Below are 16,236 nucleotides of genomic sequence, written 5' to 3' on the forward strand. Positions count from 1 at the left end.
ACCTCCACAGGTGCAAAAGCAAAATCGTGCTGGCCCCACTAGCATTCACGAGCCGTGGCGGCAAGCCCAATTTAGCATTCTGGCTAGCAGCCCCACCCCTGCTTTGGATCAAGAACAGGTGTCTTCATATCAAGCCATGTTTTAGCCACACTTTCCTGGAGACAAAGTATTTCTGGCTCTGTCCACTAGGTGGCACCAAGCCTCCATTTCCAGGTTGGGCCTCCCTTGTCAAGAGCACCTTATACCAGAGCTTCCCATTCTTGGCAACTTTAAGTTGTGTGGACTTCAACTCCCAGAATTCCCCAGCCAGCTTGGCATTTTTCAGCTGTGGCGAGGGGGGCGTTTGCACAGGTTCGCCTGGTGCACCAGTTGCGGCCCTATTTGGACCGGGAGTCACTGCTCACAGTCACTCATGCCCTCATCACCTCGAGGCTCGACTACTGTAACGCTCTCTACATGGGGCTACCTTTGAAAAGCGTTCGGAAACTCCAGATCGTGCAGAATGCAGCTGCGAGAGCAATCATGGGCTTCCCTAAGTATGCCCATGTTTCACCAACACTCCGCAGTCTGCATTGGTTGCCGATCAGTTTCCGGTCACAATTCAAAGTGTTGGTTATGACCTACAAAGCCCTTCATGGCACCAGACCAGAATACCTACGAGACCGCCTTCTGCCGCATGAATCCCAGCGACCAGTTAGGTCCCACAGAGTTGGTCTTCTCCGGGTCCCGTCGACTAAACAATGCCGTCTGGCGGGACCCAGGGGGACAGCCTTCTCTGTGGTGGCCCCAACCCTCTGGAATCAGCTCCCCCCAGAGATTAGGACTGCCCCCACCCTCCCTTGCCTTTCGTAAACTCCTCAAAACCCATCTTTGTCATCAAACTTGGGGGAACTGAGACATCTTCCCCTTGCCTATGTAGTTTCTGTGCACAACATGACTATATGTATGTTTTTATTTACTGGGGTTTTTCTTTTAGATTTTTTTATATGTATAATTGCTATTTTAGATTTTAATTATTAGGTTTGTCATTATGTACCGTTTTTATCACTGTTGTGAGCCGCCCCGAGTCTATGGAGAGGGGCGGCATACAAATCTAAATAATAATAATAATAATAATAATAATAATAATAATAATAATAATAATAATAATAATAATAATAATAATAATAATTTCTAGCTGGGAAATTCTGGGAGTTGAAGTCCACACGTCTTAAAATTGCCAAGATTGGGAACCCTTGACTTACATTTTTGCTGCACAAATTAAAAGCTATGATGCGACTCTCATTTTAGTTATATTCACCTAAACACATTCCAACCTTAGGAAACAGATCAATAGATCATTGAATCAAAGACTAGTTACCTGCTGTTTGATGTACTGCTGTGCTTTCTCCCTGTTTGGAGGCTGGACTTGTACGTCACTCTGGATTGTGCCAATAGGGGTTGGCTGCAAAAACAGGCAAAGTTCAAAATTCAGAGTTTTCAAGAACAATCTCCACCAATTCAGACATTTGGGCTTTAAAATGGGCTTTAACCCATGTTAAGGGTCTTCTAGAGCAGTGTTTCCCACCCAGTGTGCCGCGGCATGGTCAGGTGTGCCGCAAGCCCGGCCCGGCTGGAGCTTCCCTGGCGGTGATGGCAAGTGAGCTTTTGGGGCCCAGTGGGAGGGCGCCGGCCACTGTGTGCCCGCACAGCCATTAGGAACCCCCTCCCCCGGCAGAAATTTTTGAAGTGGCACAAAGCCACGCAGTCCTGAATCGCTCCCTTCTCCGGCCAGCAAAGTCGGCTGCCCAGGAAAGCACCGCATTTGAAAAGCGCGTGTTTAAAAAACGCGCTGCTTTCCCAGGCAGCCGGCTTGCTGCCGGAGAAGTGAGCGATCCGGGACTGCCTGCCTTTGCGCTGTGATGACAACAACGGCGCCATGGTGGCCTTCAAGCGCCGCCCTTCGTGGTGCCCAACCACCTGTTCCTCAGGTAGATGTCTGGCGCACTACCGGGAGGCGGAGGCGGCGCGTGGCCAGGCGCTGAGCTCCATGGACACCTGGGAGGGCGAAGGGGTGAATGTGGCTGCTGCCTCTTAGGCGGAGGCGAAGGCGATGGCGGAGTCTGCGCTGGGGCCATACAGGGACGCTGATCCAGGGGGCCGCGGACCGGCAAGCCGCCCTCCACTCACTCTCCGCTCTCCCTCTCTCTTTCTCTCTCTGTTGCCGGCGTGGTGCACGAGAGAGAAAGAGAGAAAAAGGAGGAGAGTAAGAGAGAAAGAGAGAAGGAAAGCAAGAGAGAGAGAGAGAAAGCAAGAGTGAGAAAGAGAGAATAAAAGAGAGATAGCAAGAGAGACAGAAAGAGAGAGAGAGAAAGCAAGAAAGAAAGAGGAAAGGAGGGAGAAAGAGCAAAATAGAGAGGAAGGAAGAAAGAAAGAGGGATGGAGAGAGAAGGGGAAAGAAAGAGGGAGAGAGAGAGAAATAGGGCGAAAGGAAGGAAAAGAGGGGGGTTTTGTCCAAACTTTGTTTAGCGCCCCCCCCTCCCCGGCTCACCGTTCCCCAGGATTTTGTAAATGTGAATAATGTGCCGCGGCTGAAAAAAGGTTGGGAAACACTGTTCTAGAGGAACAAATGCTTCTCTCCCCCAGAAAAGAGAATCAAATGTCCCAAAATAGGTCATTTGTTTATTCTGTCTTTCTAAAATCAAATGCCCAAGATAGTTAAAAGAAACACACATCCCAATACAGGTAGTCCTCAAATTACAACCAATTATTCGTTTGAGCTTACAACAGCATTTAAAAAAGTAACTTATGTCAATTTTTCACATTTATGACCATTGCAGCATCCATATGATTGAAATTTGGACACTTAGCAACTGGAATGTATTTATTGCCGGTGCATTGTCTGAATGAAATTGAACCACAGAGAAGACTTGGAATACTATAAAATTTGGAACATATTTATGAATGGTTAGAAATAAGAAAAACAAAACAAAACTAGAGTACATTAGCGAAATAACTATAAAAGTAAAGAAACTAACTTTGTCTAAAGAATGTTTTTTTTTTTAAATGATATTTAATAGAATATATGATTTGTATTAATTGAATTACTTTGAAAATGACAACAGAAAGGTGGAAAAAAGCAAAACGACAGTACGTATAATATAAATAACCAAAGTAATCGAAATGTCGATAGGAATAGCCATAAGAAAACCTATGGGGTAAAGTGTAAAATATTGATATATTAATTAATGATGTAATATTTTTATAATTTCTATGTGTTTTTTGTTGTTTTGTTCTTATTTTGTTTTGCTTCTTTTGTATTGTTTGTTTTAAAGTACAGTGATTATGAACCCCTCGTCATACGAACTTTTTGAGATACGAACCTGGGGTTTAAGGTTTTTTTGCCTCTTCTTCTGAACTATTTTCACCTTACGAACCCAAGCCGCCACCGCTGGGATGCCCTGCCTCTGGACTTCCGTTGCCAGCCGAAGGCTCCCCTCGATGGGAAACCCCACCTCCGGACTTCTGTTGCCAGCGAAGTTTTTGCGCTGCTGGGATTCCCCCGAGGCTCCCCTCCATGGGAAACCCCACCTCCAGACTTCCGTGTTTTTGCGATGCTGCAGGGGAATCCCAGCAGGGGAATCCCATCAGTGCAAAAACGGGCGCTTTGCTGGCAACAGAAGTCCGGAGGTGGGGTTTCCCATGGAGGGGAGCCTCAGGGGAAGCCCAGCAACGCAAAAACGGGTGCTTCGGCTGGCAAAAGGGGTGAGTTTTGGGCTTGCACGCATTAATCGCTTTTCCACTGATTCCTATGGGAAACATTGTTTTGTCTTACAAACTTTTCACCTTACGAACCTCGTCCCGGAACCAATTAAGTGCGTAAGACAAGGTATTACTGTATATAACTTAATAAAAAATATTTTTTTTTAAAAAGGACAGGTTCATTGTCTGGGGGACGTTGTGATCACCATTAGTAGCTTTCCCAGCCTGCTTCTGGCAAGCAAAGTCAATGAGGGAAGCCAGATAAGTTTGAAGACTGAACGATTCGCTTAACAGGTCTCCAATGGAAAGCAGGTTGGTAGCGATTTGTTTTTTCTGCAATTCTCAGTTGAGGTCTGGGTTTGTATTGTTTGGTTGCGGAGCACATGCCACTCACAAAACTGGAGCATGCCCATCAGTGTTCCCTCTAATTTTTTTTTGGGGTGGGCAGAAAAGTATAGTGTCTGAGCGGGAGTCCCTTCGGGACTGGGCGGCAAAGAAATAATAAACAAACAAACAAACAAATAAAAAACCCACCCTGTTTTGCCTCAAAGAATTTCAAAATAAAATACTGTACTGTGTGTCTATAACAGTGAGCTCATAATAGGGCAACTCTATCAATATCAAAATGCCACTTAAATAGTTCAGCTAGTTTCAAACTAGATTTTGATTTTCTTTCTCTCTTCCTTACTCCCATTCTTTTTCTTTCTCTTTTCCTTCCTCTCTTTTTTCTATCTGTTTCTCTCTCTTCCTCTCTCTCTCCTTCCCTCTCACTCTTTCCCTCTCGGCTTCTGGGCAGGTTTGGAAAACTCCGAGTTGATGATGATTTTTAAGTGAGCAATTGCTCACTGCTCAGCTTAGAGGGAACTATGGTGGGCGGAAAAGTATAGTGTCTGAGCGGCAGTCCCTTCGGGACTGGGCGGCACATAAATAAATAAATGAATAAATAAATAAACAAACAAACAAACAAACAAAAAACCCACCCTGTTTTGCCTCAGAGAATTTCAAAATAAAATACTGTACTGTGTGTCTATAACAATGAGCTCATAATAGGGCAACTCTATCAATATCAAAATGCCACTTAAATAGTTCAGCTAGTTTCAAACTAGATTTTGATTTTCTTTCTCTCTTCCTTACTCCCATTCTTTTTCTTTCTCTTTTCCTTCCTCTCTTTTTTCTATCTGTTTCTCTCTTTTCCTCTCTTCCTCTCTCTCTCCTTCCCTCTCACTCTTTCCCTCTCGGCTTCTGGGCAGGTTTGGAAAACTCTGAGTTGATGATGATTTTTAAGTGAGCGATTGCTCACTGCTCAGCTTAGAGGGAACTATGATGCCCACAGTCGCTTGCTGCCTGCACAACTGAAGGATGAATGCACATGTGTGTTGTGGCTGGTCCACCTTCAGCTCAGTTGGTCATGGATTTCGAGGACCAGGAGACGGCTGCATATTGGTATCCTACTAGGCCAGTGTTTTTGTCATCTGAGTCCGAGAGTGAGAGTGATGTGGAGTTAGAGACTGAGGATCAACTAGAGACTGTAGCACCCTGAGTTAGGATATGGACTGAGTCAGAGGAGGAAGATGAATTAGAGGACCAGCCCATGTTAGACGCCAGAGTGTGGAGAACTATGTTCAGACAAGAATATCTGAAAAGAAGGGGGTCTTGGCGTTAGTAGCTCTAGGGAACACTTGGCCACGCCTTGACACTATATAGGGGACAGTCTGGGGATAAGTGAGTTTGGCAAACAACATTTGCAAAAATCATGGCCTTGTGTGAACTCCGGAGTTCCAGGAGCACTTTATGCTTTAAGATCGCTCTAATTCATGAATTCTCCGTCTCTGAAAAGACTCTGGAGTAACTGTAAGTCCAGTTGATTGACAGAATCACTTCAAATTAATTTCCTCTTAATGAGTTTTGGCTTCCAGCCCAGGACCTGCCAGACAATTAAGCCGAAAACTGCCAGAATGGACTAAGGAACGACGGATGGCAGCTGACCAAGGAGAGATTCAACCTGGAAATAAGGAAGAACTTCCTGAAGGCCAGAGTGATCAACCAGTGAAACGACCTGCCAGTGGAGGTTGTGAACGCCCCAACTCTGGACATTTTCAAGAGGAGATTGGACTGCCATTTGGCTGGGGAGGTGTAGGTTTTCCTGCTTGAGCAGAGGGTTGAACTTGACGACCTGCAGGGTCCCTTTCAACTCTAATAAAATAAATAAAGTTGGAGTTGATACTATTAACTATTTTTCACCTGGACGCTTGAATGGCAATGTACTTTTATATATGATACTCTGATTGTGTGTGTGACTTTTTTTCTGATCGGTGACCTGCCCAAACAGAACAGTGTGCTCATCTACCACTTTCACAACCCGGTTCCAAATGGCTCAATCCCGGTAGTGGCCCGTGGCCCGGAGGTTGGGAATGCCGGTCATAGCATTTGTGTTCACTTTCTCCACTGAACAAAAAAGGCTGTGTGTGTGTGTGATATATTAGTTTTATCTTTCTCCAGCCAGAGACCTCCCTGGCTGCTACTTACTAAAGGTTTCCCAGCCCAGTCGTATTCATAATCAAAGACGTAGCCGTTCCGGTCAAACAGATCAGTGAAAAGTTTCCGTAGATAGTCATAATCTGGCTTTTCGAAGAAGTCCAGACGTCGCACATAGCGGAGATATGTGGCCATCTCCTCTGCAAAAGAAAAAAGGCACATCTGCTGTTTAAAACTCAAAACAAGGAGGGAGAAGTGAAGGTGCAATGCTCAACAAAACAAAGATGGCGGCAACTACGGAGAGAGATAGGAGGCAAAATTCTGTTTCTTCATTGTGGAAGTCAGCAACTGGAGGCACAAATGATGGTGCCGAGAAGGATTTGGATTGTACAAAAATGGATTGCATACAGTCCTCAACTTATGACCACAACTGAGCTCAAACTCTGTTGCTAAGCAAAGTTATTAAGTTTTGTTCTATTTTACGACTTTGTCAAAAGGTCTAACAAAGAAACATAGAAACATAGAAGTCTGACGGCAGAAAAAGACCCCATGGTCCATCTAGTCTGCCCTTATACTATTTTCTGTATTTTATCTTAGGATGGATATATGTTTATCCCAGGCATGTTTAAATTCAGTTACTGTGGATTTATCTACCACGTCTGCTGGAAGTTTGTTCCAAGGATCTACTACTCTTTCAGTAAAATAATATTTTCTCATGTTGCTTTTGATCTTTCCCCCAACTAACCTCAGATTGTGTTCCCTTGTTCTTGTGTTCACTTTCCTATTAAAAACATTTATTATTATTATTTATTATTTGGATTTATAGGCCATCCCACTCCCAGAGGACTCTAGATGGCTTACAACCAAATACAATGATACCTCATCTTACGAACCCCTCATCATACGAACTTTTCGAGATACGAACCCGGGGTTTAAATTTTTTTTGCCTCTTCTTCCGAATTATTTTCACCTTACAAATCCGCCGCCGCTGCTGGGATGCCCCGCCTCCGGACTTCCATTGCCAGCTGAAGCGCCTGTTTTTGAGCTGGTGGGATTCCCCTCCTGGGATTCCCCTGCAGCATCACAAAAATGCGGAAGTCCGGAGGTGGGGTTTCAGGGGAATCCCACCAGCGCGAAAACAGGCATTTCGGCTGGCAAAAGGGGTGAATTTTGGGCTTGCACGCATTAATCGCTTTTCCATTGATTCCTGTGGGAAACATTGTTCCGTCTTACGAACTTTTCACCTTACGAACCTCGTCCTGGAACCAATTAAGTTCGTAAGACAAGGTATCACTGTACTATAACATAAATACCCTTTAAATATAAAATATAAGACCCCCCTAAAAACAAAACAATATAAAACTCCTTAAAATCAACACAAAACAATTTAAAACCTACAATGAACATTCACAACAGCTAAAAGCCAAACATATCTTTCCTGGTAGGATTCTGATAGGATACCAGGTCTTGCCCTCTTTTATCGCCAGCTTTATTGGTCAAAAGAGAGACGAAAGAACAAGGCAGACTTAATTCTCATCTAATCCTGAATCTAATCCTCACTAACAAAAAGGAATTAGTTGAAGAATTTAAGGTGATTGGTACCCTGGGGGGAAAAAGGATCATTATTATCTTTGAATTTTTAATATCGGGAGGAAGGGGAGGAGGAATTGAGTGGAGTCAAACCTCCCTATCAGAAGAGCTGAACGAATAACTTCAAGGGAAAGTGGGTCAGATCCAGGGGCTGCTGGGGGTTCGCAGGGGTTCAGGAGAACCTCCAACTAAGATTCTGTGCAGTTCAGATCCCACTCCTGGCTGGGAGTCCCCGCGCATTTAGTTTGATTTTATTACGTGCTCATATATTGCTGTGGTTGAAGGTAAAGTAGTCATTAACAGGAAGGACATTTTGAAGTCTAAGTGCTATTGCTATGCCAGAGTTATTAAAAGTCACAATTCAAAGTGTTGGTAATGACCTTTAAAGCCCTACATGGCGTCGGACCAGAATATCTCCGGAACCGCCTTCTACCGCATGAATCCCAGCGGCCGATTAGGTCACACAGAGCTGGCCTTCTCCAGGTTCCGTCGACTAAACAATGTCGTTTGGCGGGCCCCAGGGGAAGAGCCTTCTCTGTGGCGGCCCCGGCACTCTGGAATCAACTCCCCCCAGAGATTAGAACGGCCCCTACCCTCCTTGTCTTTCGCAAATTACTTACGACCCACCTGTATCGCCAGGCATGGGGGAACTGAGACACCTCCCCCAGGCTTTTATATTTCATGTTTGGTATGGGTGTGCTGCATGGTTTTAAATTAAGGGGTTTTATATGATTAGATTTGTTTCATTGTAATATTGTTTTATTATTGTTGTGAGCCGCCCCGAGTCTTCGGAGAGGGGCAGCATACAAATCTAATAAATTATTATTATTATCATTGTTGTTGTTGTTGTTATTATTAATTATTAATTATTAATTATTAATTATTAATTATTAATTATTATTATTATTATAGTACAACACAGCAAACGAGATCACTATGCTGGATTTCGTATTTCATCACCAGTCGGGCGCTTCCCAAGCACCTAGGACTGCGTGATGTAGCGGCTAATTATGTTTGCCGATCCCAGTAAAGCGGCCTTTTGCAATTGACAGATGGAGATTTTGTCAATTCCGATGGTTTTCAAATGTCCGCTGAGATCCTTTGGCACTGCACCCAGCGTGCCAAGTACCACTGGGACCACCTTCACGGGCTTATGCCAGAGTCGTTGCAGCTCGATTTTTAAATCTTCGTATTTCACTAATTTCTCTAGCTGCTTCTCCTCAATTCTGCTGTCCCCTGGGATTGCGATGTCGATGATCCATATTATTATTATTATTATTATTATTATTATTATTATTATTATTTAAAAATACAAAAACAAATAATCAGGCAGAATGGTGATTACAGCGCAATCCTTGACTGTAAACCAGGCTTAACCTAACCATACTTCTTTGGTATAAACTACCTCCTCCTTTTTGAATTATCTTTTCCTGGCAGTGAAACCAGATACTGTCTCTGCGTTGCCGGGGATCCTTACCGGGGAAGTTTTCACACAGCACTTCAACGGGTGTGGCTCTCTTGGTATCACCAATCTTCTGGTACCGCTCTTTCAAGGTGTCCGCCTAAGAAGAGAGAGCCGGGGTGGGAAGAAAGAGGAGAGAGGTATCAGGTCAGGCTGTAGAAGTCGGGTGTTTCACAAGGAAAAGGTGCCAAGCAAAACACAACCACTCCACAAGACGTCAGATAAATTGTGAGGATTGCACAAAATTGGTATTTATTTGCCAAGGTGGACTAATAACAACAAAAAATATATTACTGCAATTACGTGCTTTTACTTTAAGGTGTGTACAGATCAGAAAAAAAAACACTGTACTGTAATTACAAGATCCCACCCCATCCAGTTAATTCACAATTTAGAAACCAAACCGGTAAACAGATCTTAATAGGCAAGGCAAACAAACAGAGAACATCCAAATATGGCTTTTAAAATATCCTGCAGTGCAACCGAGCAACTATAATTTCATCATTCAAACAAGGCAGGGTTTTTAACCTAGGAACAGTCAACTAAGGATAGAAAGCTGAATTGACCAAGCATGAACTCTTTTCTCAGATCAAAAGGTCTTGGGCCCCTGTTTAAAGACGGTCAAACTCCCACAAGGAGAAGGGAAGGAACTGCAGAGCCACAGGGCTGGACCTCTGAAAATCAGGAAGTTGGGAGATTGAAATCCTGAACCATGAAAAAAAAGAACAAAACACCAGAGAAGTGCAAGGAATAAATAGGATTGATTGTATGTATGTATGTATGTATGTATGTATGTATGTATGTATGTATGTATTGTATGTATGTATGTATGTATGTATGTATGTATGTATGTATGTATTTATTTATTTATTTGCATTTGTACGCTGCCCAACTCTCGAGGGATTCTGGGCGGCTCACAGCCAGAAAATAACACATACGGTATAATAGTAAAACCCCTTAAAACAGTTTAAAACAATTTTAAACCAACAATTAAAACAAGTTTAAAAACCATGCAGGTCATTAATGGCCAAATCCCGATGGTATACCATGTGATCAACACCCCCACGCGTGCCAGAAAAGTCAAGTCTTTATGGCTTTCCGGAAGGCCAGTAGGGTAGGGGTAGTCTGGATCTCAGGAGGTAGCTGGTTCCAAAGAGTTGGAGCAACCACAGAGAAGGCCCTTCCCTGTGGGCCCACCAGCCAACACTGTTTAGCTGACAGGACCTGGAGAAGACCAACCCTGTGGGCCAACGGTTCCCAAACTACGGCCCGCGGGCCACATGCAGCCCACCAAGGCCATTTATCCGGCCCGCGGGTGAGTGACACAACACAGTGTTCCATCTAATTAACTATGAATAAAATGCGGTATTTTGTTAGTAACTAATATCAATCATCCAGTTACATTCATTTTCTTTTAATTAAATTCCCTCCTTAATGTTCCTTCAAAAAGTACACCGATTATATTTCTAACTTATTAACCATTATGCCAAAGTGCTTCCTTCTTTCTTTATACATTTTCTATAAGCCAAGAAAACCTACAATCAGATGTTAACAAAAGAAAATGAAAAACAAAACATAAACATATATGAATTTCAGACTTCTTCCCCCCTCTAAATAGTACATTCCCATTTTGTTTTTTACTTTAAAATAAGGTATGTGAAGTATGCATAGGGATTTGTTCATAGTTTTTTTTATAGTCCGGTCCTCTAACAGTCTGAGGGACAGTGAACTGGCCCCCTGTGTAAAAATTTTGGGGACCCCTGCGGCCCTTATTGGTCACTGGGAGCTATGTGGTAGAGGGTGGTCGCAAAGATAATCTGGCCCTAAGGCTTTAAAGGTGATGACCAACACCTTGAATTGTCCTGGAGAATTGGTGTACCCACAGCTCACACGACTGCATTCTGAACCAGCTATAGTCTCTGAAAGATCTTTAGGGGTAGCCCCATATAGAGCACGTTGCAATAATCTAAGGGCAACCTGTGCAAAGTCCCCCTTATCACCTGAGAAAGAGGTTTACGATGGAGACCTGCAGGTCTGACCGTTACCCACTGCATGGTTATGGGAATGCATTTCAGGTGTTCAACAGTATGGTCACACGCGACTATTTACTTCATTTCCAGCAAAACCGGGCCCATGGTTCATTGCCGTGGTGTTTGCAATGTTCACACTTGCAACCATCACAAAACAGGTCATAAAAATCGGGCTGGCTGTGCAACCAGCCTGTCTGATGACTGCTATGACTGTAATCCTTATTTAAAACCCCTTATTTAAAAAGAAAACATACACACAAAAACTGTATAGGCCGGGGGGAGATGTCTCAGTTCCCCCATGCCTGGCGGCAGAGATGGGTTTTAAGAGATTTACGAAAGACAAGGAGGGTGGGGGCAGATGGAAAGGAGATGGAAAACATATTGAAAAACTAAGAATATAAATTGAGAGCAAACCCCACTCCCCACTAGCATTGATGATGTTACTTAGTTGGGTGGTGAAATGTCTGCAAAAAACAACCAAGCACAGAGAGCACCAAGGATGCGAGGAACACAATATTCAGAGGGTAAATCCACACAGTAGCAAAAGGGAAAACTATGCAGATGCTTAAATCCGGTTCATTTACATTTGCTTATTTTTTCCATAGAGATAGCACTCACCTTGAGGCCTTGCCAGGGCAGACTCCCCCGGAGGAAGTACATGAACATGTGACCAAGCGCTTCCAGGTCATCTCTTCGGCTTTGTTCTACACAGAAGATGACAGAACAAAATCCTAGTGAATCCACAGCATTCTTTCAATTACACGGCTTTAAATTATTGCAAGGCGGGAAACGATTTGATTTGATTGGTTTGGTGTACTGTACTGTACGAATCCGGCATTTGTAAATCATGGTTCAGGGCTTATTCTACGAGGTGAACCACGGCATTCATGATTTAATCAACAAAGCATTGAATGAAGAGCTTGATATAAACCCAGCTAAAAATCAAAACACAAAATATAAACTTGGAGGAAATGAATTTGTAGATGACCCTCACTCTGTTAAAAACCTTGGGATATTCATATCCAATGACCTACGGGCCAGAGCCCTTGGTAACAACCTTGCCAAGAGTTGTTAATCTAACCTTACGTAGCTTCTTCTCTGGCAATATTAATCTGCTAACCAGAGTTTACAAAACATTTGTTAGACCAATTCTGGAATACACCTCACCACATTGCATATCAGACATTAATACGATCGAGAGAGTCCAGAAATATTTCAGAAGAAGAGTCCTCCACTCCTCCGCTTTTAACAAAATACCTTATTCCACCAGATCTGAAATACTGGGATTAGACAATTTACAACTACACCGCCTCCGATCTGATCTAACTGCACTTCACAAAATCATATACCAAAATGTCCTTCCTGTTAATGACTACTTTACCTTCAACCGCAGCAATACATGAGCACATAACAGATTCAAATTAAATGTAAACCCTCTAAACTCAAGTGCAGAAGATATGACTTCAGCAACAAAGTGATCAATGCCTGGAATGCACTACCTGACTCCGTGGTTTCTTCCCCAAACCCCAAAAACTTTAACCTGTCTACAGTCGACCTCTCCCCATTTCTAAGAGGTCTGTAAGGGGCGTGCATAAGTGCACCACTGTGTCTACTGTCCCTGTCCTACTGTCCTTCTTTATTATTTTTTTACTTATGTTTATACAAACTATTATTATCCTATACATGTTTGAGAAAGAAAGAAAGGAAGGAAGGAAGGAAGGAAGGAAAAAACATAGAAGTCTGACGGCAGAAAAAGACCTCATGGTCCATCTAGTCTGCCCTTATACTATTTCCTGTATTTTAAGAAAAAAGGAAAGTATAAAAGACTATATATGACTTGATTCTGTCTCACTCCCCTGTTCATAACAATCACCAGGATAAAGAAATAAAGTATAAACAGTTATTGTGTCTTTGTTATCTGCGAAAGAATCCATCCAGATACCGGTTTCGGACAGGAGGCGATGAAACGATTCAAGGAAACACCACCACCCCTCCTACAAATAAGGTTTATTCCACAATTCAGCAAGCCTTTAAATGCACAATTCAGAGAGACTGCCCTGGCCTCTGGAGGTTTCACAGCCATGACAGCAAATAGCTCAAGCTATGTTTACCCAACAGAGACATATTATGGTTTGTTTGGTTATATTTTTGCTTTGCTGGGTGTCTCTAGCTAACCGGAAATTATTCAATGAACCCTGAATAAAGAACTCGGATGTCTGAGTTAGACCTCACTTTGTAGCACCGAGTTCTGTAAAGTCTGTATTAAAGCCAGCGGAGACTTTGCACCAGTCGTAAATATTTCTACTTATGCTGGGGAGAACACTTCAACCGTAACACCGATACCCTCTGTGATCTCCTTGAAGGTTGATTCAAAATTTGAGGTTCCCTTAAAGCAGGTGCCAAACTACAGGGAAAGTAGCACTTACACAACAGTTCCACAAAACTTTTGAATCAACCTTCGATCAGAATTGGTACTGGTACATGGTGGACCACATCCACTTCGAAATTATGGAAATAAGATTAAATAACTTTTATTTAACGTGTTAGACACGTTTATTTATCCCTTTATTTAACGTGTTAGACACGTTAGGTGGTAGGGAAAGCAAGTAGGATGCTTGGCTGCATAGCTAGAGGTATAACAAGCAGGAAGAGGGAGATTATGATCCCGCTCTATAGAGCGCTGGTGAGACCACATTTGGAATACTGTGTTCAGTTCTGGAGACCTCACCTACAAAAAAGTATTGACAAAATTGAACGGGTCCAAAGACGGGCTACAAGAATGGTGGAAGGTCTTAAGCACAAAACGTATCAGGAAAGACTTCATGAACTCCATCTGTATAGTCTGGAGGACAGAAGGAAAAGGGGGGACATGATCGAATCATTTAAATATGTTAAAGGGTTAAATAAGCTCCAGGAGGGAAGTATTTTTAATAGGAAAGTGAACACAAGAACAAGAAGACACAATCTGAGGTTAGTTGGGGGAAAGATCAAAAGCAACATGAGAAAATATTATTTTACTGAAAGAGTAGTAGATCCTTGGAACAAACTTCCAGCAGACGTGGTTGGTAAATCCACAGTAACTGAATTTAAACATGCCTGGGATAAACATATATCCATCCTAAGATAAAATACAGAAAATAGTGTAAGGGCAGACTAGATGGACCATGAGGTCTTTTTCTGCTGTCAGACTTCTATGTTTCTATGAAAATAAATTGGAGAAGCTGATGGCACGATGGAATAAGGTGAAAAATCATATCTTAAGTAGAATTTATGACGACAATGTGAAAAATAAATTCCAATCACTTTTTGTATGTAAAGAAATGTAAACCGGAGCTAAGGAAGAAATTGAAACTTATTGTAAATAATATAACCCCCTAAATGGTGGTGGGGTTTTTATTGGTGTTGGGCACGTTTTCTTTAAATATTTTTTGTTTGTTGTTAATTTAGTAAATAAACCAATAAAAAAAAATTATTAAAAAAAAAACAAAAAACCCAACCTTCGATCAGTTTCACAAAGAAGACCATCTCTAAAAAACATTGCCCAAAAAATAGCAGGGCTGCTCCAGATGGTTGCCCTGAGTTCACAGTGGCTCAAAGGGACGTTCGTCAACATGTTTGGGAAAACAGCTTTTAAACTTTTTGATAAACATAGAAACATAGAAGATTGACAGCAGAAAAAGACCTCGTGGTCCATCTAGTCCAGTGGTTGTCAACCTTTCTAATGCCGCGGCCCCTTAATACAGTTCCTCATGCTGTGGTGACCTCCAACCATAAGTCTAGCGCCAATTCTCCCAACAGAGCTTAAAGCTGATTGGCAGGAAGGTCAGAGGGACATACCCACTGTAAAGGCCTGATTGGTCAGATTGTAAAAATATGTTCCAAGGTGCCAGAATAGAAGCTTTAGTTCCTAACACCATGGGAAATTTGTTTCTTCCATGTTCTTAGGTGACCCCTGTGAAATGGTTGTTCGACCCCCAAAGGGGTCCCGACCCCAAGGTTGAGAACCATTGATCTAGTCTGTCCTTATACTATTTCCTTTACTTTATCTTAGGATGGATATATGTTTATCCCAGGCATGTTTAAATTCAGTTACTGTGGATTTGCCAACCACGTCTGCTGGAAGTTTGTTCCAAGCATCTACTCCTCTTTAAGTAAAGTAATATTTTCTCACGTTACTTCTAATCTTTCCCCCAGCTAACCTCAGATTGTGGCCCCTTGTTCTTGTGTTCACTTTCCTATTAAAAACCCTTCCCTCCTGAACCTTATTTAACCCTTTAACATATTTAAATGTTTCGATCATGTCCCCCCTTTTCCTTCTGTCCTCCAGACTATACAGATTGAGTTCATGAAATCTTTCCTGATAAGTTTTATGCTTAAGACCTTCCACCATTTTTGTAGCCCGTCTTTGGACCCGTTCAATTTTGTCAATATCTTTTTGTAGGTGAGGTCTCCAGAACTGAGCACAGTATTCCAAATGTGGTCTCACCAGCGCTCGATACAGCGGGATCACAATCTCCCTCTTCCTGCTTGTTATACCTCTAGTAATGCAGCCAAGCATTCTACTTGCTTCCCCTACAGCCTGACTGCACTGCTCACCCATTTTGAGACTGTCAGAAATCACTACCCCTAAATCCTTCTCTTCTGAAGTTTTTGCTAACACTGAACTGTCAATACAATACTCAGATTGAGGATCCCTTTTCCCCAAGGGCATTATTTTACATTTGGAAACATTAAACTGCAGTTTCCATTGCTTTGGCCACTTATCTAGTGAAGCTAAATCAAAGAAGACCCTCTCCAAAAACATTGCCCAAAAAACAGCAGGGCTGATCCAGACAGTTGCCATGAGTTCACAGTGACTCAGAGGGACATGCGTGCACACACATTTGGGAAAGCAGCTTTTTAATTTTTTTATATATTATTATTAATAATAATAATTAA

At 42.6% G+C, this 16,236-nt stretch overlaps 1 protein-coding gene across 2 annotated transcripts in view; it reads right to left on the reverse strand.

The window, feature by feature from the left end:
- Positions 1-16,236, reverse strand: part of CSNK1G2 (casein kinase 1 gamma 2) — a 166,192-nt gene that overhangs the window by 18,248 nt on the left and 131,708 nt on the right. For both annotated transcript variants that reach the window (XM_070747001.1, XM_070747008.1), the window contains 4 exons: positions 11,917-12,002; positions 9,284-9,368; positions 6,268-6,416; positions 1,361-1,444 (listed from right to left, as the gene is read on the reverse strand). In XM_070747001.1, the coding sequence (XP_070603102.1) occupies positions 1,361-1,444; positions 6,268-6,416; positions 9,284-9,368; positions 11,917-12,002 (404 nt within the window). The remainder of the gene's footprint in view (positions 1-1,360; positions 1,445-6,267; positions 6,417-9,283; positions 9,369-11,916; positions 12,003-16,236) is intronic.

Source organism: Erythrolamprus reginae, chromosome 1 (genome assembly GCF_031021105.1).
Source record: "Erythrolamprus reginae isolate rEryReg1 chromosome 1, rEryReg1.hap1, whole genome shotgun sequence".
NCBI lineage: Eukaryota > Metazoa > Chordata > Lepidosauria > Squamata > Dipsadidae > Erythrolamprus > Erythrolamprus reginae.